The 23,678-nt window shown below is 45.5% G+C and overlaps 1 protein-coding gene across 1 annotated transcript in view; it reads right to left on the bottom strand.

Moving 5' to 3' along the window:
- cntln (centlein, centrosomal protein) overlaps positions 1 to 23,678 on the bottom strand; it is an 80,556-nt gene that overhangs the window by 17,572 nt on the left and 39,306 nt on the right. Inside the window, exons 13-23 of the mRNA XM_070983598.1 lie at positions 20,726 to 20,826; positions 17,581 to 17,678; positions 16,111 to 16,640; positions 13,266 to 13,347; positions 11,539 to 11,614; positions 10,934 to 11,202; positions 6,657 to 6,890; positions 5,145 to 5,242; positions 2,283 to 2,409; positions 1,890 to 2,027; positions 1,272 to 1,457 (exon numbers count right to left, since the gene is read on the bottom strand). Of these exons, the coding sequence (XP_070839699.1) occupies positions 1,272 to 1,457; positions 1,890 to 2,027; positions 2,283 to 2,409; positions 5,145 to 5,242; positions 6,657 to 6,890; positions 10,934 to 11,202; positions 11,539 to 11,614; positions 13,266 to 13,347; positions 16,111 to 16,640; positions 17,581 to 17,678; positions 20,726 to 20,826 (1,939 nt within the window). The remainder of the gene's footprint in view (positions 1 to 1,271; positions 1,458 to 1,889; positions 2,028 to 2,282; positions 2,410 to 5,144; positions 5,243 to 6,656; positions 6,891 to 10,933; positions 11,203 to 11,538; positions 11,615 to 13,265; positions 13,348 to 16,110; positions 16,641 to 17,580; positions 17,679 to 20,725; positions 20,827 to 23,678) is intronic.

Below are 23,678 nucleotides of genomic sequence, written 5' to 3'. Positions count from 1 at the left end.
GTTTAAGAAACGTCAAGGAAGGTTGGTAACATGCAGATCTTTCTGACTACCTTTGTGACCTTTGCCAAATACGTCATCCCAGGCCTCCCCTTCCAATATTGTTCGATAGCTTGCCAGAACTTCTGCAAAGCCATTAAAAAGTCTTCTCAATGGCACCTCCCAGTTCCTCCCACACAAGTGTTGGCTTCTGCCTCCACAGCTTCTTCAAGTTCTTCTGCTGTCTTTGATTCCTATCTGCTAGCAATGAATTCTCCGGTTCATGCCTTGACAGCCACCAATGATCTCCTGGCCACAACCATGAGCATCCATCTCCACAACCCAGGCTTTGAAGCCTCACGTCCTAAACTTCAGCCAGGATGCAGAAAAAATTCTTTACAGTGTGATTGCAGTAGGCCTCATCCAGACATTCCCTCTTGACCTTCAATTAGTTTTTCCCAGGTCTGTCAGGTAGCTTCATCCACCATCCCGACTAACCACAAGGTAATGATCAGCTGACAGCTCTGGTCCACTTTTTGCTTGAGCATCCAACACATGAAATTGCAGATCTGAGTTGTTCAGTTGTCCACTGGTCTTTGGTCTACTGTGTTTGGAGCCAGGAAAAATTACATTATGCACTAATTTTATCTTAGGCTCCAACATGGTGTTGATTATAGACCAGCACAAAAGTACAACAACAAAACACCCCTCAGGTTTACATGGCAGGCTGTTCCTCCCGATCCATTTTTCTACAGCAAGTTAGTGTTGAAGTCCATCAGGACCCCAACCGGAGACCCCAAAAAGGCTGGATACTTTAAACTGGTTTTCAGCGCATATGCTAAAACAGCAGTCAGAGAACTTCCTCTCCATAACACACACTCACAGGCAACCCCCTCACACTCTCTGGGGAAAATGGCAGGACTTGCGAGTATTTCCACAACTGCCTGGGCAACTCTGGAAAAGGACAGTTCAGGCCTGAGAGCAGATGCTATGCACAGACGTCAGCCCTGCTGTACAGTATCAAGTTGGAACAACACCATGAGGGAAGCGATGAGAGTTTTCATCTGCAGAGGTCAGCATGTCAAGGCCCCAGCCTTCAACTTTTGCTCAATTAACAATGCACCAGACCCCTACACCTTACCTTGCAGGTGGAACACCCACACAATATCATTACAATTCATAGGTGAAGACCTCGCAGGCACACTACAACACATTGGTTTAAGACGAGTTAGATGATTTGACTGGACTGTCTCTGGACCCATGGCCCTTGATCGCTAGCCCCTTTAGTGCAGTACCTTGATGAAAGAATGAAGCTGCTCCAGCTGGGTGTAGGCCTGGCCTAGCTGTCTCTGAAGCCTGTCCAAGGCATGGGAGCTCTGCTGGGTCAATCCCTCCATTTGCTCAGTGGCTGTCTGTTCCAGTGCAGCCAAAGCCTGCTCACTGGCTCCCACACGAGCCTGCAAGGCATGTATGCGCTGCTCCTGTAAAGAAAATAGCGGGCAGAACAAGTTTGTTGATTGTTTTTACTTTGACGTCTGAGTCTGATCAGTTGATCAGTGTCAAAAATGCTCATTTATATTTTCTGTGATTAAAAGTTGTACAACAATAAGCATTTAAAAAATCCAAGGGGGGTTGCCAATGCCGAAACCTCTTTTCTTTCGACCGACTACACACAACTTTACTGTGATATAACTGATATAATGACATTTTTCCCCTTAAACACGGAGAAGTATGTGACTGCACAGGGACGGAGGAGTAACTTAAATAAATCAGTAACTGAACTGAACACTATCCAAAGTGCTGTGGGGCAAAGTAAATTGTTCAAAACAAAAAAAGAAGTTTGAAAGAAGAACATTGAAAATCTTTAATATGATACAGTTGTAGTGAGAACGGGCAGTGTGGCTGTTTCCCACCTTTTTTTCCAGGTCCTCCTTCAGTTTTGTACAGGATGCCTCATGCTGGCTTTTCTCTGTGGTTGCAACGTTCAGTCTCCTCTTCAGAGAATCGATGAGGGCCTTCCTGTTGGTGGCCTCTTCTGATAAAGTTTTCACCTTTGAGAGGGAGAGCAAAGGGGGAACAGAAAGCAAAGAATGAAGCTGAAAAATGGGCTGAGGGAGTTGAATTTCTATTGTGACGGAGGAGTAATCAACAAGTTAATGGTCACTATGATTAATTGCTTTCCTTTTTAGAAACATCTGGGATATGAGAAATTCTGAGCACCACAATACCAATTTAGCACTCTGCAGGGAGCATGAAACCAACTAGATGACACGATGACTGTGTCAGCTGTGATGTGCTATGTGCACCTTCTTCTCCAGCTCCTCCACCTGTCCACGGTAACTTTTCTCCATCTCCTGCAGGAACTTCAGTCTGGTCTTCAAGTCCTCCACCAGCTGCCTTTTCATGGTCACATCTCTCTCCGCGTGGCTCATCCTAGAAACACACATAAACACAAATATGGCATAAAGCATACATGAGCATGTATTCTACACAGATGTTCACACCGACACACACTCGCGTACAGAACTGACAGCAGAACACACACACACACACACACACACACAGACACACACACACAAAGCTGGCAGGCACAGTGTCCCCAAGCAGTGCATCAGGCATGACAGCTCATTATGACAACTAAATACACTAGCATGCTGTTTGGGTAAGTGGAGGGGGGGGTGAAATAAGGATGCATATATAATTCTAACTGGCATATATTAGAACAAGTGCTCTGGCGGGGAATACCCCACTAAGTGTGACTGGGGAGTCCTGTTTGACAAACGGCATCTCGAATCAGCAGTGACACGACTTGAAAGACTGTAATCAATATTTAAATGTTTATTATTTTCAGCTCAGCGTTACACCAGTCACATATAAAAACACATCAGCGGGGGGACTTTGCTCGGGAAGAAGTGATTATGAAGAGAGCACACTCCAAAAAATGTTGTTTGTTTGTGTACTGTGCTGATAATACTTCCCCGAAGAGAGGCGAGCTCTGTGTAGCATAAGCTCTTCATGTCTTAACTGTTGCAAACATACGGCACATGTCACTTCTTGTTTCGATAACCCGCTGTATTGACATGTTTAATATTCCAGCATTCTGCACAGCCGTATTATAGTGAGGCCTTGTGTTAAATGGGCTCAGTATGTTAGTATGTTTTATTCAGTTTTCATAAAAGGCAAATATGAGGCATTTTTCATGGTTGTCTATGCCTTGGGGAATTAGAACAAATAGAATAAAGATCATAAGGATGCAGTTAATTAAAATGGTTTTTGCTGTTTTTTTTTTTTTAATTTCAAAGATGTAGTGGATCTCCTAGGTCCCACACGCATCACGGTTTGTGTGTTTTAAATAAACAGATGACGCAACGCTGGAGCAAATGCTTTCGTGTAAGTAAATGTCCCTGTCTCCCTAGGTGGATGAATGCCTGAGGGCAGGCTGGCTAAATAAATGTGAGCTTGTCCTATTGGAGTGACATTAAATTAAATGAGAGAGGAGTCTAGCCGGGGGTCTTTGGGGGGAAGTCGCGCTGGCTGGTTACCCCATGGATTTGGCCATTAATGAGAAAACCCATATTGAACCTTTCAGATGACTGTCTGGTGTTGACTTAAAGACGGAGAGCAGCAATAAGAGCCCCGGCAGCTCCCTCTGCCCCAATGCTAATGGCAATTAGACCGACAACATTTATTTTAGATGTTCTCTTCTTCTGCACCCCAAAAAGAATAGAGGATAAAAAAGAATGAAGGATATATGGAGCTTCTGCCGGAGCGTGTGATCTCTATTTATGAGTGTTAGTGGGAAGAGAGAAAGGGAGCCTCAAACTATATCCCAATCACTCGTACGTTTGTTCCCTTTGTTCTGCGCTTGTTGGCAATATTGTTCATCAAACATGCGTGCATTGTAATGATAACAGTCAGCGGTCTGAAGCGTGTGTGCGTAAGAGAGCACAAGAGCGTAGATCTCTGTGTATGTTGTTAAGAATGAAGTGCGGGTGGACGTTTCATGTGGCTGATAGACAACAGGCCTGAAGATGAAAGAAGCAGCTTCATAAATAAGGCAGGGCCATAGTGCCGGATATTGACTGAGGACATGCCGGTATACTTTGAAATTCATTTCTTTTTTTCCCCCTTCTCTTCTTTAAGGCGAAGCAGCCTTGCTCCCTGTGTGTGTGCTGAGATGTATATTTCAGAGACGTCTAGACATGTCTTTCATTCTGAGAAGGGGTCCCTCCATGGAGGCAAATGGAGAGGTAGGCTAGAAGGGATGGTGTGTGTGTGGATGAGTGACTGAGTGTGTGACAAGAGGCTGAGGATGTGGGGGAAACTCAGCTGAGGGATGTTCGCTCTGTCTGGCTGTGATCCGCTGTGCTTTGGTCACACACAAACACGTACCTACTGTGATTGTACACATGCCCTGGATGCATTATTGAGAGCGGCAGGCAGAGGACACGGCATACTCGACAAAGAGAGCGAGAAGTAGGAAAGCCAAGTTGTTCTTTGTACCTTTCTCTCAGTTCAAAGATGAGATCCTAATGCAGAATGATGATATATGGCTTTCACAACACTGTTCAATTCTACAGTTTCCCTGAGTGAATTGTTTATAGCTATACATTTTGACTATGTAATGCAGCGAGTGCTACAGTACGTGAACCATGTAACTCATTAGGGCTTGTGGCCCACAGGCCAGAGTGATGCTGTGTGGGTTTTAGTGTCATGGGCCAAAATGGTCCCTCCTGCGGCACACAAACAATCAATACACTGCTTTGATCAGCACTCCACATCAGCTACCCACATAAGCAACACCGCACTACATGACACACAAGACACCCACATGCACACATGTGCATACACATTAATTCCTTCAGTCTTTTTATTCACTCGCTCATGAGAACATGCATAATTTCACAAATGATTCATGCAGAGGAGAGGCATGCCTTCGTGGCGTGCAGCAGACAGAGTGCTGCCACTTGGTGGAATCAAACACTGCAGATGAGAGCTGCAGAGAATGTGCAAATATGCAGACAGAGACACGGGGAGACGGAGAGACAAAGACAGGCAGATGGATGCAGAGAGAAAGAAAGAGGGAACGGTAACCACTGTGCTGCAGAGCAACTGTGAGAAGGAGCACAAAGAGAAAGAGCTAATGAAGAAAAAGGTGTGAGACTAACTTGTCCTGCAGCTGGCGGAGCTTGTCCTCCTTCTCCTGGAGTTGGCCTCGCAGGGCTTTGTTAGCTGCCACCTGCCTTGTGACCTCCGCACTCGCACTCTGTGGGGAGGGCACACAGTGTGTGTGTTTGTTAATGTGTTTGAGCGTGTACGATCGGGGGTGGGGAAGGTTTTCACGACACGGCTGATGACAGGTCAGGCACAGCATGCCTCCTCATTATAGTTACAGCGGGAGGGTGGAAGGTGCTAACAGAGGTTAAGAGGAAAGCAGTATTTTTCAAAGTGGGTGAGATAAGGGGAGTAATTAGGAGAAATAACAATTTATAGACCTATACTACGGCATGTATATTAAAGTGAATTATGTTAAAAAAAAAAAAGGTTTTAAAGGTGGAGCTGACAATTGGAGCAGATGCTAAATGTTTTCCAGCTGCAAACATTTCGTAAATTTTATTCCAAAAAAAAAAAATTAAATAAAAATAATCACTGCCTTTTATATCTTGTTTTTATATCTTATATCTCCGCATTGTGAGATATTAAGACACAGGCTCATGACGACAGCTTGGCTACAGATCACAAGACTGATGGATATTTGAATGTGCATGTTCACTTTGGTGTAAAGGGCCCCGTGTCTCTAGTGGGAACTGTACCAGCACAAGCTTTTGACAATGCGCTAACTCGGTGTGTGCACCCCCACGGTGCATCATTCGCCTTTCCCTTTTGCTGTCACCTGACATGACTTCCTTTGCTGTGTGTAACGACAGCAGCAATCTGCTCGGTGACACTGACGAGCTGGCTGTGAAGAGGGTGATAATACTGTGGTACCACTCACACCTTATTCCCTGTGATGTTGGGCACGTCTCTACTGCTATTCCCCATTTCTCATCTTTCTGACAGGTACTCTGTAATAAGATCAAATGATAAGAAATGCTAATTCGTGTCGAAATCGCATGCAATTTCAGGTGATGTTGAGTGTAAACTGATAGGCTCAAGATTTTGGGTTTTTTTTCATGCTACATCATTTGAAAGTAAAACCTTGACAGAGTTTCTTTCAGAGTTTTGAAAGTCCTCAAGGACTGCGGCTGTTCGAACCACTGAGACATTAAAGTGACACAGAAACATCAATGTTTGATCTTTTTTTTTTTTTTACAACTGAAAACATAAATGCTTGTGCATTCCAACACTGGAAGACTCTTTGAAAACGCACATTAAGGAGCAAAAAAGACACCAAAAGGAAATTCCTAATCTACATTTTCTTTCTTTCGTCCATAAACATTCCTGTACGCACAAAAATCAATGCACTTTTTGAGCCAAACACAGTTAATACTCTCAAAATGTTCTTTGTTATTGACGGTGTTATCCATTCAAGCTTCACAGTGCACAAAATTGGAAATGAACATGATGCTTAGCACCATCATCCTATTAAGAGATTTACCTAATAGGGCGTGCACAACAAGACAAAGCATGAGAGCAATTCATTATCCCCAGAATTCGACTTGTAACTTAGAAGTGCTAACCTTAAGTTTGGCTTGCAGCTGTCTGACCTCAGCCCCCTGGTCCTGAGGGGCAGGATTAGCTGAGGCGGGGATGGTGCCGCTCTTGCAGGAGCAATCTGTGTTTACTGGTGCTGCTGGTGGTGCTGGTGGTGGTGGTGGAGTTTTCTGGGGTAACGTGATTTGCCTCCACTGCTCCAGCTCCATCTCCAGAACCCTTTTCTGCTGCTCCACACCAGCCAGGTCAGAGGTCATCTTCTGCAGATTGAGCGACAGACAAAATTGGTGGAGCAGGCTGCTGGTGATGATGATACCACAACTAAAAAGTTCTGCCGACTGTTACAAAACCAAGGAAAGCAGTGTTTGCTGTAGGATGACGAGAGCTAAAAAATAATGGGAGACAAGATATACTTCGACATAAATTGAGGTTAAACTAAAAAAGTTTGAGTCAATCAAGATCCCGGCTATCTCGGCTTCACAGTGTAAAAATGTATTACTGCTATAAGAAAAAAAAAAACCCCATCTGACTTAAACAAGTCTTTATTTTAAATTCTCATTACGTGAATATGATAAACGCAGACACAAAGTAAACACAATATGTTGGAAATACTGTATGCCTTCACCACAGGAGAGCTGCAGGCTCTGCTTTAATATCTCAGCTGTGATAAATCTCCTTTTTTATGCTAATTAGGAGACAGATTATGCCGGTGCCCAGTCAATAGGGCCTAATTCTCACTGTGATTGGCATGCATAATAAAGCCGTCCTGCAGAATCAGAGAGCACTTTGGGATGGAGGGAGTTCAGCATTTGGTGAGTGGTTGGGTTTAGTGTGATGAACGATAATGGCACAGGCTGATCATGTACAACGTACAGTGTATCAGTGATCCTAAACATAAGCATCTGAGGTGAACACTGTTAACCACATGTGTGCGGTGGAGCTCAAAAAAGCTCTCCGGCTGCTTATTAAGAAAATATGAGGCAGAAACACATCTCTGTGAGTTTGGTTCAATACTGCCACAATTAGCTGATATGGTATCATTTCAAACATCAAGAATGCTTAATGGCACAAATAGGAGACATGATACATGAAGATGTGTGCTGCACACATGCTGGGACACACACACACACCCAAGTGAAACCGCAGATTCCCAGGGGTTTGCCCTCTGCTCTGCATACATGGAGGTTATTGATATCTGGTTGCTGGCTGACACCTTTTAATAGAATCCCTCTTGTTTTAGGTTTCCTCTGCTCTGTTGAAGACGCACACGCCATATCCCCAGAGAGGGTGGAGAAGCAGGAGTGCAGGAGAGAGAGAGAGGGAGGAGCGCAGAGTGAAAACGCGAGGCTATGGCTGCACAGGTGGTGGCGCACGAATTAAGAGTGGCATTGATGACACTTCCTGTAAGACAGGCTTTGATTTCACAGGCCATTTTCAGCCCTGGTGAGAGATGACACTGACGTGGACTGATGTGCTGGTCATCTATTAGGCTGGAAGAGAGGACGCCTTTCTTTCTCTGTCTCTACCGTCTGAGTGGTGGTCTCACCGACGCTGCTCCAAGTGATACCCAACCATTAGCAGGATAAAGAAGGAAATGAAGGCTGCTGAAATAGCCACATGGCCAAGAGCACATGTGAATGCTTGCTGTCATACATGCAAAAGACAAAATCTAAATTAAAATGTCAACACAAATCGACCCAGGGAAACACTAGCGTAACGCCTAACAGTGAGTTCCTCAAGCACTCTGTGTTCATCTTGCTGGCCAGACTTTTGACGTGATTTTCAGGGCAATGATCATTAAAATTCATATGATGTCTGGAGCTTTTTAAGTACAGCCAGTTATGTCTGTTGCAGCCTAATCCTGTGATAATCCCAGCCCCTTACATGTTAGAGGAGGGCAGGACACTCCGAACGTACAGAGATAAGGCTGGTGAATTTCAGAGGCGATGTCACAGCACACTGCAAAGTGAGGTGAACGAGGACGTAATGGCTGAGTGAGGTAGATAATCCAAACAACCAAATGATCCTGTATTTGAATGATACGCGTGACGAGCACATTTTGTCAAGGTGTGGTAGAATTAGGAGGGCACACTTCACCTGTCACCTGAGTTTTTTTAAGCTTCTTACGCCACTTTAATGGATAATTCGGTTTATTACAACTCAAGTCTTATTTTCGTAGTTTTTCGCCATGATTTCTATGAGCAGTAATAACATTTCTAAGTTAACTGTTGAGATCTGGGAGTATGGCAGCATCACTAAAGGACAGACGAGGCAGAAACACGGCTGGTCAGACAGGTGTTAAATAAACCTCCGGGTCAGATAAACTCATTCAAAAGAGAAAAGCGAAGAGAAAGCTGTAAATATCCATCACAGTTCACAGACTGACATTCTGTTTCAACTTTGCCCCTAAAGCACTCGCTGTAGTTTTGAGTGCACGAAGTTTTCCAGTGCGATGAGGATCATGACTGACATCGCCAGGCACACACTTTCGGTTTTACCTCCAAATAAAGTGCTTTAGATAACCCGGCTAAACTGCTGTTTTGTTTCCAGCCTGTCTGCAGCGATATTTCCACATCCCAGCAGTAAGTTTGCTGAGTGTAATGTCTTCATAACTGACCCAAGCTGGAATAAACAGGAGTCATTCTTTAAGATTAACACGCTGGGATCTGTAAATGTCTGCACAGCAGGTCTGAGAGTTAGTCACATTCTGTTGCTGATAGAGACATCTGTGGGGACACCGTGAACCTGGTGACTGAGTGATGAAAGTGCCACCATGCTGCTGAACACATGTTCCCCTTAGGCTGGAGCATGCAGGGCTGACTACAGCACGGCTAAGCACGTCACACCTCTGCACTGCACGTCTATTGCTCTATTGCTCTCTCATGGGCAGCAAAACAGTGTTTAAAGAGCAGCTGTTGAATGTGTTATTTAGACATTTAGCAGCTCAAATTCCAAACTCAAACAAAAAGAACAATAACACTAAGAATCGATAAAGGGGAATGAAAAAGAGAACGAGCAGGAAAGCAACTTAGAAAGGAAGGAATATGGAAATAAGACTTAATGATGGAAGGAGGTAAGGAAGGAGGCAACAAGGGAAGGACGGGATGGCCGAAAGATCAGGAGACACAGCAACACAAACAAGTTTCTGTGAAACTGCCATGCTACTTCTCACATGATGGCCCCTGCGGAGGCTGTCCTAAGCCAATTACAAGCAGCGAGTTTTAGTTGGAGAGTTTGCCAGGACCGGCTGGAACAAGCCCAAAGTCCATCACCTCTTGCCCTTTCCAGAGAGGGCAACAAGACCTGGCTTTGGCCAGTCAGTCAGCTTCAACTTTCTCCAGTGGAGTGGCATTAATACTGCAGGAGGAAAGAGGAAACAAACAGGAAGACAACAAATCCCTCTCTGTCCGCTCATCCACGCAGGAGTGTGTGTGTCTGTGTATGTGTGCACGTATACATGTGCCTTTACTGCTGTGTCTGAGTCTAAGGTCTCGTTGGGCCTCGGCAATCAGATGCCTGGGTGGGAGCACAAGGGCCACTTCCTAGGTAGCAACACCATGCAGGCTGCACTCTGACCTGTGTGTACAAGTCCAATATATTGTATCTGTACTGTTCTGCACAGTAGATATACAGACACATGCGCCTAATCAGGCATCCAGTGGGCCCTCACTGGCTGCTGCTATGTCTGAATTCCCCAAAAGAAGTCTCCTGCCTGTCGGATTAACGACTGTGTCTGTCTAGGTGTTGGTGGGTGTATGTGTGTTCATATGTTGGTGTGTACAAGGAGGCCCTGACAGGAAAGATACTGTTTAGGGCAAAAGTGCTTGGTGTTTTATTTATAGTCTATACCAAGTCTAAGAGTTTCCTTCCTGGAGGCAGATACTAAATAACTAAATGAGTGTGTGGCAGCAGACTCTATGAAAAACAGTCACCTCGTGTATATGTGTGCACACAGGAGTACGTATTTGGAGAAATGCAACTGCTAGTGACACAGATTGTTGTGGAGAGCTGGCCTGTTGAAACATTCAGTGGGATGAGACAACAGCAGAGTCGGAGAGAAAGCGAGGAGAGAGAGAGATTCTCCTCCTCTCTTCTGCTCCGTGGCGCTGACCTCCACAGGCGAGGGTAGGCCCGTCAGCCACACTTATTAAGCATGATAAGGGCAAAGGACCTGCTATTGCTGCACCCAGCAAATACAAAAGAACCACAAAAAGAAAGACAAAGGCAGAAAAATAAGAAACTTCCCAGCACTTACAACTGCCTTCCCCCTTTACTCATCTCCCTGTATTTTTCCCCGAGTTACCTGTGTGAGCTGCTTGTTGCTGCAGAGTTTCTCGGTGAGGGAGGTGAGCTGCGCCGTGATCTTCTCGTTGGCCCTTCGCAGCTCTCTGGCTGAAAGCACAGCATCTTTCCTGGCACTTCGCAGTATGTCAATGTGACGCTGTAGGGACTCTACGCGCTGCTGCAGAGAAGAGGAGGAGCAGCGCTGGGTCTTCATTAGCATCCTCTTCCTCCTCCACCTCCTGTTCTCTCCTCTTGTCCCTCGCTCCCAGGGCTCGTGCTGTTCATCGTCTAACAGGAGGAAGTACACGCAGGCGCCTCAGAGTTGACAAGTGCACAGAACAAATCCCTATTTAGAAGCTGCTGCTGGGAGTTAACAGGTGTATGTAAAAGTGTCTTTGTGTATGCACAAGTGAAAACTGAAATCATTAACATTTTCCATTTATAACCAATTCAGGAGTGTGGAGCTCTGGAAAAACAAACCAAAAAAACAAACCTTGTTAACTTCTTAAATACTTGTTTCCGATCGACAGCGTGTACATACATTGAGTGTTCTTCCTGCTTCAGTTAACAGTCGATTAGCTTTCTGTAGTTTTGCATGGGAGTAAAGAGGAAAACGTTTGCTACCTTGGGCCAGATCGTCGGCTTGTTTCCTGTTAGACTCCGCTGCCTCTGCGTTTGAGATCCGTGAATACCTGTAGTACTGAAGGAGCCAGAGATGAAAAGCGGCTGTTAAACGTAACACAAGCAGTTGACATGTTGCGCTTCTTGAAACGCGGCTCATAATGACACCATGATCACAGGGAGTGCTCGGTTTAACGCGACAAGACAAATCAGCGCGCGCTTTAATAATTCACCTGAGCGTGTTCAACCAACTTCAACTCGAACGCTTCTCGGCACGGATATCGCTCCTGACAGATGCTCGCAAATGCCTCCTTTGTTCAATCACTGTCTGAAAGCCTACAGTGTGACGTGTGCGCGTGAGTGTGTCGAGTCATTTGCACTCTTAAGTGTGTATGCCTGTGTGTATGCGCGACACCTCCCAACTGCACCATAGTTTGTAGCGACATCAAAGGCTCCCCCCACACCACCACCACCCTCCTCCTGCTCTGCCTGTTTCCTTTGTATATGGGGTCAGGTAGGATTTGATCAGTGCCAGGTTTGATCACTCCATACCTTGCAGAGAGGAGAGGGGAGACAAACCCTTTGGTTTGTGACACGGCACGCCGTGAGGGGCCAGGGCTGTCACGGCGATGAGCCCGGGAGGAGCTGATGGGCACGTTTAGCGGATCTGGAGCCGGGGAAACTAAAGGGGATCTGAGAGTAAGGGCCCTGACAGCTCCCTGGTTACATGTACAACAACAACCCTCTCCTCCTCTCAACCTTCCCGAGAAGAGGAGAGAGGAGAGAGAGAGAATATCCCTCTCTTCCCTCTCTTCATCTCTCTTCTTGACGGACACGTCTCTCTGGGGTTTGGAGCTGCCATGTCCTGCCGTGAAGTGGTTTGATGTGGACAAGAGCAAGGGTCCAGACCTATTGATTTCATGGTGTGGAGAGGAGAGGGAAAAGGAGGAGCAACGGCAACCATACACAGGAAACCTTTGTGAACATAAGAGCAAAGGGAGTATCAGTGAAAAGACGAGCAGCGAGGCCTGGACCTGATGACCTTACAGGAACGCTCAGAATTATCCAAATGTTGACTAATCACGTTAACCTCAATGAAACACTGCATACATAGAAGTCTGATTGGTCGTTGTTTGTTTTTGTGTCTTTACAATATGACGCTTACACAGGTGTGTAAGACGCCAGCTGTAAACTGGAATAAAAAGACATGAATTAAAACTATCTGCATGATCTCACACAATACTTTGACCACTTCCACTGTCGCTTTAAAACTGTCCACATTTTACCAAAAAGTAAGGCACAATAAACAAAAAATGGAGTTTGTTTTGACAGTTAATCCTATCTCTTTGTATGGATATGGTAATGTAGCTGTAAATAACCGTTTACATTAAACTAAATTCTGCATGCCATTATGTTTGGTAATCATGCATAAGGAACTCTTTGCTCAATATTTATACTGCACTGACACAGCTTATGCTTCAGTGACCGAGTGACCGTTTGGAATCAGTGTTTTAAGGATTTAGAAACAGTTACTATGATCATCTTAAACTCAAACAAGCCTGAAAACCTGTATGCACGATTCAAAGACAGACTGTTCACATAAAGCTGAATAGAAACTGAAACTTTACCCTTGTAGAGGCAGTCTGTGAAGGCACGCACACACACCATCTGACTGTAGAAGTTTGCTCGTTTTAATCCAAAAATAATTCCAGGATGAGCGGCAGACCAACCTTTCTTTTAGCATGCTGTCTGCGAGGCGCTGTCCCTGAGGAGACGCTGTTGAGACTGTCCAAGTACTCTTCACCACTGTCACTGCAGAGAGAAGTGAGAGCGGTCAGTACAGGCCTGGAGTTGAACCCACAACCCTGAAACTACCACCAGTGGACAAAAATCCAATTTACCTTTTATGGTTGATTTAGTTGACATCAAGAAAAAATATGTGCATTTCGCCCTCACCCCTCCCACCTCCGTCCAACAGAAAATCAATGTCCCATCCAATTTCTGAGCTGGGAAGTGTAAATGTGGGTGTAAATTAAGTGAAAAGCTGCAGTGTCTGGTGCTGATGGTGAATGCATCAACATGTATGAGAGCGGCTGTGGCCTTCATTAGCCCTCCGTGTGTGACAGACGTGTGTGAGAGGCACGGCTGAGCGGAGCCAAGCAAAGTTGCATCTGATGGACACACGGTAAGGGCTTCCTGAGACACACACACACACACACGCACACACACACACACACACACACACACACACACACACACACACACAGGTTTATTGACAGTGACCTTTGACGTGAAGGTGGAAGCCAGTGACATTTACGCTGGCGGGTTTATTAAGGTGGGGCCTGGAGAGGCAGCGGAGGTAAAGACCACAGAGAGAGGATCTAGCTGGAACATGACAGGGCTGGGGGCTAGTTAGGGTTAAACCCGGTCGGGATGGGGCACAGGGACTTGCTGAGGACCACTAATCACCACCACTAAGACCAGGGTTACATGCAGTGGATGAAAAATACTACTCACGTCATGCTGCTGAGACAGCTAAACTTTAAACTCACTGCTAAGATTCAGATTCAAATCACTGAAGGGCGTTCCCATACAGGACACATGGGGTCACTGAACGGTGTGATGATGAGTGCTTTCCACCACCACCAAAACACAGAATGAGGGAATATCTTTACTGCACTGCACGGTACTCGACGCATCTTCTATTTAAGGTCCAGAGGATCTATGAGGAGGCAAACTGAACCAAGACACTTCATGTTGGTTCCTCCTTGTGAATCCTTGTCAATTATCCGTCACCCATCTATAATGTGGAGTTTTCTAGCAGTGATTGAGAGCATATGAAACATAGAAAAACAATCATAAACACACACTACATATTCCTACTAACAGAACAATTGAACACGAGTCAGAGCGGTACCCTCCGTGCCCCTCTGCTCTCATTCTGTCCTGCTCTCCAACAAAACTGCTGATCTGCTCAAAATGGTCAGCTGCCTCCAGCAGCTCAAAACTTGAGAGAGGGAGCCAGAGGGAGCGATAAAAAGGAGGGGAAAAAACAAAGACTTGTCAGTAGCCTTAACGAGTCTGACATCTTTATTTGGCACTACTTAGGCCAAACCTCCTTAGGCAGGAAAACTGTATTTCCGGGAGCGCCCGGCAGACATATTGCTGAAGGAGACCACTGCGAGATAAGAGATGCAGAAGGCTTTACAGTAACAAATCAGCTGACAGGCGCTTAAATAAGACAACGTCTCAGTTTAGACCCCGTCTTCACAAATCCACTCAGATCCTCCTCTCAGGTAAAGCGTATATTAGACTGCTGCTTATTAGCCACATGGAGAGGCATTAGGAAAGCGGGGCATAGCTGCACCCAGTCCCTGTTAAACGGCCTCATGTGGATAGAGATGGGGTGGATTACAGCCTGATGAATTAATTGGTGAAGAGATGGCGAGTTGGTAGAACTGAGCGAAAGAGAGCCGAGAGAGAGGGAGGCATACAGGGAGAGAAATAAGGGAAATAAATATCAGCAATAGCTCTGAGTGTTTGAAATCAAATCATTCCAACCATCACTCAACGAATGTTGGCTCAGTGGCTTTTTTGCATAAAACATACATGAAATAATTACTGTCGATGGTTCTTAATTTACAGGGTGTTAAACAGCTTGTAGACATCTGGTACTGAGCCGAGTAGGGTCATTCAAAATTTATCTAACTAAATTAAGGCGAGGAGAGGAAGAGAGGAGGGTGGGTGAGATGGAAAGGAAGCGTGCGCGCGTGTGTGTGTGTGTGTGTTGGAGGGGGTTGCGGTGGGACAGGAGGAAATAAGAGAAGCACACACACATTTGTGAACTGACATGCCACAAGATAACCAACATGACTATACACAGGGTGGGGTTCCGTGCATGTACCGTAGTGTGTGTGTGCGTGTGTGTGTGTACGGGTGAAGGAGGTGGGCGGTGGGGGGGCTTGGTACTTGCAGGGGGATCCTTAGCGCTGTCAAGGGGGGGTTAGTGAATATGCAAAGGACCAGTAAATTAAATCAAACTGCCAAACTGTCAATTTCGGGGTAGCGTGACTAGTGCATGAAAATGGCATCACTGGAAGGTATCAAGGCTGTGGCGGCCCCCTTATCCCTGGGCTTTTCTGGCATCGGTTCAACTTTGTGTGGAGAGGTGGCTAATTTTGCATGCAAATTTCAGTCAATAAGCTCCAAGCAAGGCGTCCCAGGATATTTCAAAGGATCTGACAGTAGTTTCCCCCTCCTCTCTCCTTCTCTCTATCATTCTTGCTCGCGTTCTTCTTTTGGCTCCTGAATACCAACTAGACAGACAATGAAATTCAATCACCCATTTGCTTACGCTTTGCATATGCACGTTGTCCCCTCGATGCTGCATGGCCCCCCCCCCACCACCACCACCACAATTCAGCCAGCCCACCCTCTCCACTCAAACCACCTAAAAATAATGAGGCAGACAGGCAGTGAGAATAAGTGCATCTGTGTGTGTGTGTGTGTGTGTGTGTGTGTGTGTGTGTGTGTGTGTGTGTGTGTGTGTGTGTGTGTGTGTGTGTGTATCATTACCTATCTACGCTCATGTCCTCCCACTCGTCCTTAGTGGGACTGGGGCTGCGGCCTTGCCAGCTGATGGCTTGATTGGGGCTGACTGTTCGGTGGCTGTGCTGGCGTAGTGGACCTCTGAGTCTGCTTGTTTTGAATTTGACCTTGCTGCTAATGTTGTTAGCGATCCCGCCTGCCCACGCTGGTCCTGCTGCACGGTTCTTGTAGAAGTCCCTGGCTGCTCTGAGGATCCCAAGCTCCTGTCTCAGCTTCAGCAACTGATGATGAAGCTGGGTAGCGTCTTTCTGAGAGGCAGCCAGACGGGCTTCTAGAGCCATGATCTCGCCGCGATGCCGCTCCCCCTGGGCGAGGGCCTGGGCCTGGGCTGCCTCTTCACGGACAGCTTCCTGGGTTCGCAGATGATCCAGAGAGGCTTTGAGTCTGCAGCAGTTGTGGGCCAAGTCTTCCTTGGCCTCGAGTAGCTGCTCTTTCTCTTCCCTCAGCCTCTCGGCCTCCTCCTCCAGGGACACCATCCTCCGCTCCAGCTGTTCAATCTGATGGAATCAGAGAAATGGGGCCTCAGTGGTACAACATAGTTTTTTTCCCCTTGCATATCTGTTGTTTTTACCATAAAAACTTCTAAACACACTGCTGCTGCAATGCTGGTGAAAACAACAACATCCCCGGCCTGAGTTCACCCTGCTGTGGCTCTGCAGTGCGTGAGATCAGTGAAAACGAATGTGAGAAAGGCCAGTTCCTGATTCGACCTGTGTGTGGTAGCATGCACACAGTGGTTTCCCTCTGGAGACATTTTCTCCAGGGTGTATGTGCCAATGCGTATACGCTGTGTGTGTATGGCTGAACCAGTGGGGGGAGCAGCGCCCCACTCCCGAGCCTGGCAAGGCTACGGACATCTCACTGGCACCCCCTTACCCTGATCAGCCCTAACTAGGCAGCAACCAGGAGCACTTAGTCTATTTGTTAGATCTTTGGTGGAGACTGTTTAAGAGAACAGTGGATGCCTGCTGGGTTTGTGCCTCCAGGCGATTCTTCCCTTGTATTTGGCTCTCACTCTGCCCGCTGGTGAAGCCTGGTACCTTTCAAACAAAATTAGATGGCTATCCCCACGCTTGATGATTCACTGCCATGAGGGCAGAAGGGGGGCATAAACTCATGCGAGCAGGGGTGTTAAAGACATGTGTGCATTAACATGTGCGACCCGCTCACAGCCCTGATGCAAGATTTATGTTTAATGATCTCTCTACTCCACCTCTACAGTTATTACTTTGCTTATTTGTGGAACTTTATTTATCTGTGATAAAAACAAACTTCTTGCGAGCCGACACTCGACTTGGAAATGACTACATGACCAATTCTTCAGAGTGAGAACACCTCTGAAGCACAATCAAACTGGCATTATGTGTAGTTATGGCTCCTCTGGGCTTCTTTTATTGGCAATGACAAAGAACATTTAGTGATGGCATAGTGCTGTACCTTTTTAAATGACTGCTCCATTCGCTCTGAAGAAACAGAAAGCTTTCTCGGAGTGCTGCTTTTGACCTGCCGCTCCTCCACCACTTTGTGAAGCAATTCTGCAAAGGGGAACAATGCTTGTTATTGTGACAGGATGTGTCAAACTCAAGCTGCTCGATCAATAGAATGATAATAGAGAGGGTACATTAAATCAATTAGCATTACTATGGTCTCATTTCCATCCAAAGGTCCAGTCTCTCTTTTTTCTTTTGTCAATCAAATCAGAAGGAACACAGAATCACTGATGCTGTTTTCAGAGGGACGGACGGCAAATTTTCACTCTTAAAACCCACCTCCCGTTTCTGAAATCTTAGCAAACAGCCTTTTTTCTTCCCGATTAACAGAAAGTTGTTTTATTTAGTAGTCCACACGGAAATAGGAAAACAGTGTTCAAAAGCACACACTGGTACATGCTATGTGCAACCTCTCTCTGGGGATCTTAAACAAACGAAGAGAAGTGCTTGAATCCCTTGTGAACACACGGCCCCAGGCTGCACTGCTTTGTAGTCCACTGTGTTTCCCCAACGGACGACTAATCTCCGCTGACTAACATGCTGCTTTATTCTGAGAACTTCAATAGTGGCCTTGGAAAATGTGATTTGGGCTTTATGATAACAACAGAATGCATGCAGGAGTCAAAGTGCTTGGGGATTTGATGCACACATATTCATGTGCGCATACACAATGCAACAAGCCTCTGTGTCACTGCTCGACACACACACACACTCACACCTGCACGAGCAGCAGCGTCTTCTCTGCTCGCCGAGATGCAAAGAACACAAAACAATATCAAACTTACGGCCTTTCATTCTCTCCTGTTAAACATTCATGGCAGGACGACCAAAATAATTTGTTCAACGAGGGTGGAGACATTAAATATTCAGGACCTTGACTTTTCAGGTCAGTTGATCTTTCGGAGAGCGAGCGGAAAAAGAGGCCATAGAAGGAGAGAGTGAGAAGAGAGAGGGTTATGCAGTGAGGATCCGCTGCTCCCTCGCTTTGCATTTGACGCTCGGCCCAGGGAAGTTTGTTACTTTGAATTAGCCGGCTCTTTTGTCTTCCCAGCGTGTCACATTCAATCAGACAGAGCACCAAATAGGACAGGAGGGCTGCTGGGTTCGTTGGATACATAACCAGGTTGGGAGACAATTATCCAGCTCCAGCGCTGGTGGCTTGGGAGTTGGCACCTCAGCACTACCTTGATAAGAAGACGTGGTGGCTCCCTAGTCACTCAGTGTTGGAGGAGGTCCTGGCACTGCGGCATATATTAACGTCCCTCCCACGTCTCCTCACGGGCTGCAGCACAAAGGCCCCGTTCCTTTCATCTGCTGCCTTTGGTTAGTGTGATCCCGGCGTGAGCGCTTCAACCCTCCATCCCTTTGTTCGGGTCACAGAGGCTCTTCAGGAGCAAGTGCTGCGACCACTTTTTTCTTAATAATGTTTACTCGATGTTGACTCTCTGGTTGTTGTCCAGATGTAAATACTCTAAATATATACACCAAAATGTTACAGCCTTAATTCAAGTTAATAATAATGAAAACTGGCATTTACTGCCTCACACGCTTTATGGTTAAGATTATCTTCAACAAAACATTTATTTATTATTTCTAACTCATTTTTTTTGACAGTCTTTGTCTTTTTCTTTAATAACATAAAGTGAAACTACATTTAAAGGTACAGTGTAAGATTTAGGCAGATCTGCTGGCAGAAATGGAATATAAATATTCTTGACTATGTTTTGATTTGCATATAATCACACATTTTGTTACCTTAGAATGAGCTCTTTATATCTACACAGGGAGGGTCCTCTTCCGTGGAGTCCACCATGCTGCACTGTGATGTTTCTACAGTAGCCCAGAGCGGACAAACCTAACACTGGCTCCTTTGAAGTTTTATAGTGGCCAACAGTGGGTCGCAATCTGCAACCTCACCAATAGCTGCAACTAAATCCTACACACTGAACATTGAAGTCAGTTTTCTATTTATCAAGTGAGGAACATAAAGTGCTTTTTGTCCTTTTTCCCATCTTGCAGGTGTGCTCCTGTTCAGCGTGACACTGGTTATTGTGATAACTGTGATGATACCACCGTTCATCTGAATATCAGCTATCATCCTGCAAGCTCACAGCGACTTCACATCATTTCATGTATGACTTTTTAAGATTGCTGTGGTACCATGAGTGCATGAGAGACTGCAACTTTAACATGAATGGTAACACAACACAAACAACAGCGCTGCAGAACACACTGCGTGAAGCCGCTCTTGAGGCCAGTCGAACACACAACATCTTTGCGAGGCCACTCATATACAGTACTGCTCTGAAAGTGAAAAATGATTTGAACACTGAAGACGAGAGCAGATACTCAGGCTCGTGGGTAACATTTATATTTAGCGATTATTTGTCTGACAAGATGTAAAACTAAGTAAGTCCTTCTGAAGGAGATCATTTCCTGGTATTCCTGACTAGACTGTCAATAGGAGAGGATCCACTATTTTAATTAGTGCATATCCTTTAAATCACATACTTGCATCTCCACTCGACACCATCATTGGTTGTGAAGAAAATTAAAGTGATCTAGGACAGATTTGTTATTGAACTAGTTAATTAAAGGCAGCGGTTGCAGCGGTCAGCGTCTGACAAAAGCTCCCAGACTTGATTGAAAGCGATGTGCTTTTTAACATTGGGAATGATGTATGCAGACAAGATGAACACTACTTGATCTCCCAATCAATTTGCAAGGAGTTGATCAAGTCTTAATTGAGTTGTCTTATTAATTCCACTGGGAGTTGTCTTATTAATTCTGCTCACTAACACACACGGCCAGAGGTGAGAGGATAGCTTAAAGGTGCTGTCATGTTAAACAGGCATACTTTCCCACCATTACAGGTGAGACTTCAGTGCTTTCTACTGCGGCAGCACTCTTTGGTAACATCGTAGAGAGCAATACTGTGAAATTAATGAAGAATAAATTCAATTTAAGCAAAATATTTCAGATCAAATCATGAACGGAAAAAGACAAAACTGATTTTAAAGAATCATTTTCATAAGGCTGTTTTTAAGTTCCCATAAAGCTTTTCTGATATAAATGGAAAAAAAAAGTCTCACCTTGGTGTTCACTGGCGAGACACAGGTGGAGCTCCTTCACTGTGGCCCGGTCCATCGCAGCCTGGACTCGCAGCATGTCCAGCTCCTCCTCCAGACCAGCTCTGCAGTCACACACACGGTAAACTTTTCCTCTTACGTCAAATCTATCGTTCCTCAGATATGAATGGAATAACAACAATAAGTATGAAAGCACGACCAACTCGAGCATCGTACAGCATAATGAGTATCTTTTTAAATCTCCACAAATATCTCTCTCGATTCCACTGTGGACTCAATTATTGTAGAAACTTTTAATGCAACGTTTTAACTGGGATCTTACGCGCTGGCTTCCTCTTCCCAGCAGAAAAGACGACATGGTGAAAAAAAATCAGCTAATTAAAATGCTTTTTAATTCATCTGGAAATCAAAGTGACAAGCAACATGAAACACCAAGGTGGGAAAGTACAGTGTGCGGCAGCGTGTGTGTGCGCGTGTGTGTAACAGACAGGCTGGAAAGTGTGCACAATTACCTCTCTGCAATTAGCTTGATTCCTGCTAAAGGCTAATTATGTGGAGCCATGCTCAAGACGTTGCACTTTCAAGTTATTATTAGGACCCCAACTGAAGTCTACTGAGGATACACACAAGCCCACTGAGACAACCACACCTGAAACACACACCTCATTTCCCTCCCCTCTGCTCCACAGAGTCAAAGGGAAACACTGGAAACAAGCTGCTGCTACTGTAGTGGCATTCTTCCCTCGGTTAACCTCATTACAACAGCAGGTCTTCCTTCTGATTGACTTCTTACGGCACGCGGCGAGCGCAGCACGCGTGATACACTCCGAAGCGTTTGAGGGGTAACAGGGCATTTGTGGCTACGGTGAACCGTGATGAGCATAATGCCAATTAACTCAAACTAGACACCTGTTTCAACTAATCTAATTTTGCTAGATCAACCAAGAGATTTTTCCATACATATGCCAAGAAAATGACTTGGGAAAAGTTATCGCCACAGTGCAGGGAAAGAAAGTAATTAGCTTCTTAGCCCACACAGTCCAGCAGAGGCCTGGTCTAATGGCTGACCGCAGCTTAAATAAGTACACAAATGACTTTCCCCGGGGGGGGTGAGGAAGCAGATGGATATGTGTCGCTCCTCTATAGATTTTCCTCCATAAATGAACTCAAGTCGATGAGGCACCAGCGCTGCCTTATGTGTCCAGGATGTTAATGGGACAAATGGGCTGAAATATGCAGTATGTGGAGGGAGGCTGTTCCATCTCATGTTTCTCTTTTATGCCTTTTCGGATGCTGATGGTATTGACGCTAAACCAAAGTTCATATGCAAAACACTCAATTTTGTTGAAGGATAAGCATACTTTCTTGGATGGAGACGGGATTAGATATCAGATGGAGCTCAGCGGCCAACCGGGGCCTCCGGTTTCACATCACAACATCGTGGAGATGGAAGACTATTGCGTCCTTTTTCAGCAACACTCAGCTGTTACAGTGCGTGCCGTAGATGGGGAATTAGAAGAGCTCAGGATGTGACCAGATCAATATTCGCCAAGGTAATTTGGTCAAAGTACAAATTAATGAAGACATTTAAACACTGGTTTGGGGGCCCTGTTGTATGTTTGAAGTCACTGTTATGACATTTTCTCTCATTTGCTTTAGTTTTGTGAAGTGACGTGATGTGAATGGCTTCGTGTCAAAATTTGGGATTACAGGATCTGTCAACGCTTTTGGTTAATTTGGTCAATGATGGAAAATTCTCATTAATTACAGCATTGAATGCAACCACACCTTTTCTCTTTTCCTTTCTTTTTGCGACCACGGTTTCATTTAACTGCAAAAACAAATATCTCCTCCTTGAATGGCGTTTGCTTCACTCTCCCCTCGCAGTCTCACTCCTCACACTTTGCTTCCTCGTGTGAGTAAATTATTCGATAAACAGATGCTTACTATTTTTAGCCTATTGGTGTCCGCGTGATGGGAACAGAGCATCTCTGAGAATTGGAAGCGATGTTTAGGCAGCACTGAGCTAAATCTCAGCCTCAAGAAGATACGTTTTAGATCTGCATCACATTACAGCCTCCACCTGAAAAAGATTTCCCGACTACATCCACAAACCTGAAATTTACCCTACATGAAACCAAGCTTTCCTGTCATACCCGAGCTATCAGAGTGCAGAAAAGCTTCTCTACAGCCTCTTCTCCTATAGAGCATTTCACATCAAAAATCAGGATGATAAATCAAATGAAGCTAGCCGGACAATTTTCAATTCCCTCTCAACTCGCCCGCTTTACCTAAGGTGGAATAACACTCAGCAGGCATGAAAGCAAATGAAGTTTCTTGGCAGAAACCAAACTAAAGGCAACAGACAGGTGTTATGTTTGGTAATAATGTGGTCTGCAATGCAAGTCTGTGTCTCACGTCGCTCTTTTGGCCCCGTTTTTGAAAACATTTTCTCTCTCGTGCAGCGCTAGAACTTCAGCCCTGAGCTATCCACTCCATGTCATTTGATCTCGTCTCTACCTGTGCTGCACCTAACACAGCTTAGAGCACAAACTGCCAGCCTCCATCCACAAGGGTGTACAACACAACATCATCTGCAGCCATTGTTGCTCTCACATGCCAGGCGCCTCTTGGTTTCTTGCTCGGCACATAAAAATACACAGGAAGAACAGGGAATTGGGTGAGAGAGCGAAAACACCTCTGGCATTTTCATCGCTGGGGAAAGCAACTTGTTTTTGGGGGGTGTGGTGGGGATTCCCCTATGGTTAAGCTTAGGCTAGAGGGCTGCTCATTCATGGGGGGAGTTTGGGTGGATAAGCCACTGCTGTCAGCAGAAATGCTAACTGGTGGAGTTTACATGGCTCGGTGCTGTACTCTACCAGCAGGCAATGCAGCGGCAGAGTCTCCAGCCACAGACCGCTGACAGCTGAGGCAAATGGGGATTCATGCAATAACC

Source organism: Chaetodon trifascialis, chromosome 2, assembly GCF_039877785.1.
Source record: "Chaetodon trifascialis isolate fChaTrf1 chromosome 2, fChaTrf1.hap1, whole genome shotgun sequence".
Classification (NCBI taxonomy): Eukaryota; Metazoa; Chordata; class Actinopteri; order Chaetodontiformes; family Chaetodontidae; genus Chaetodon; species Chaetodon trifascialis.
This window is presented reverse-complemented; position numbering and strand designations above follow the sequence as displayed.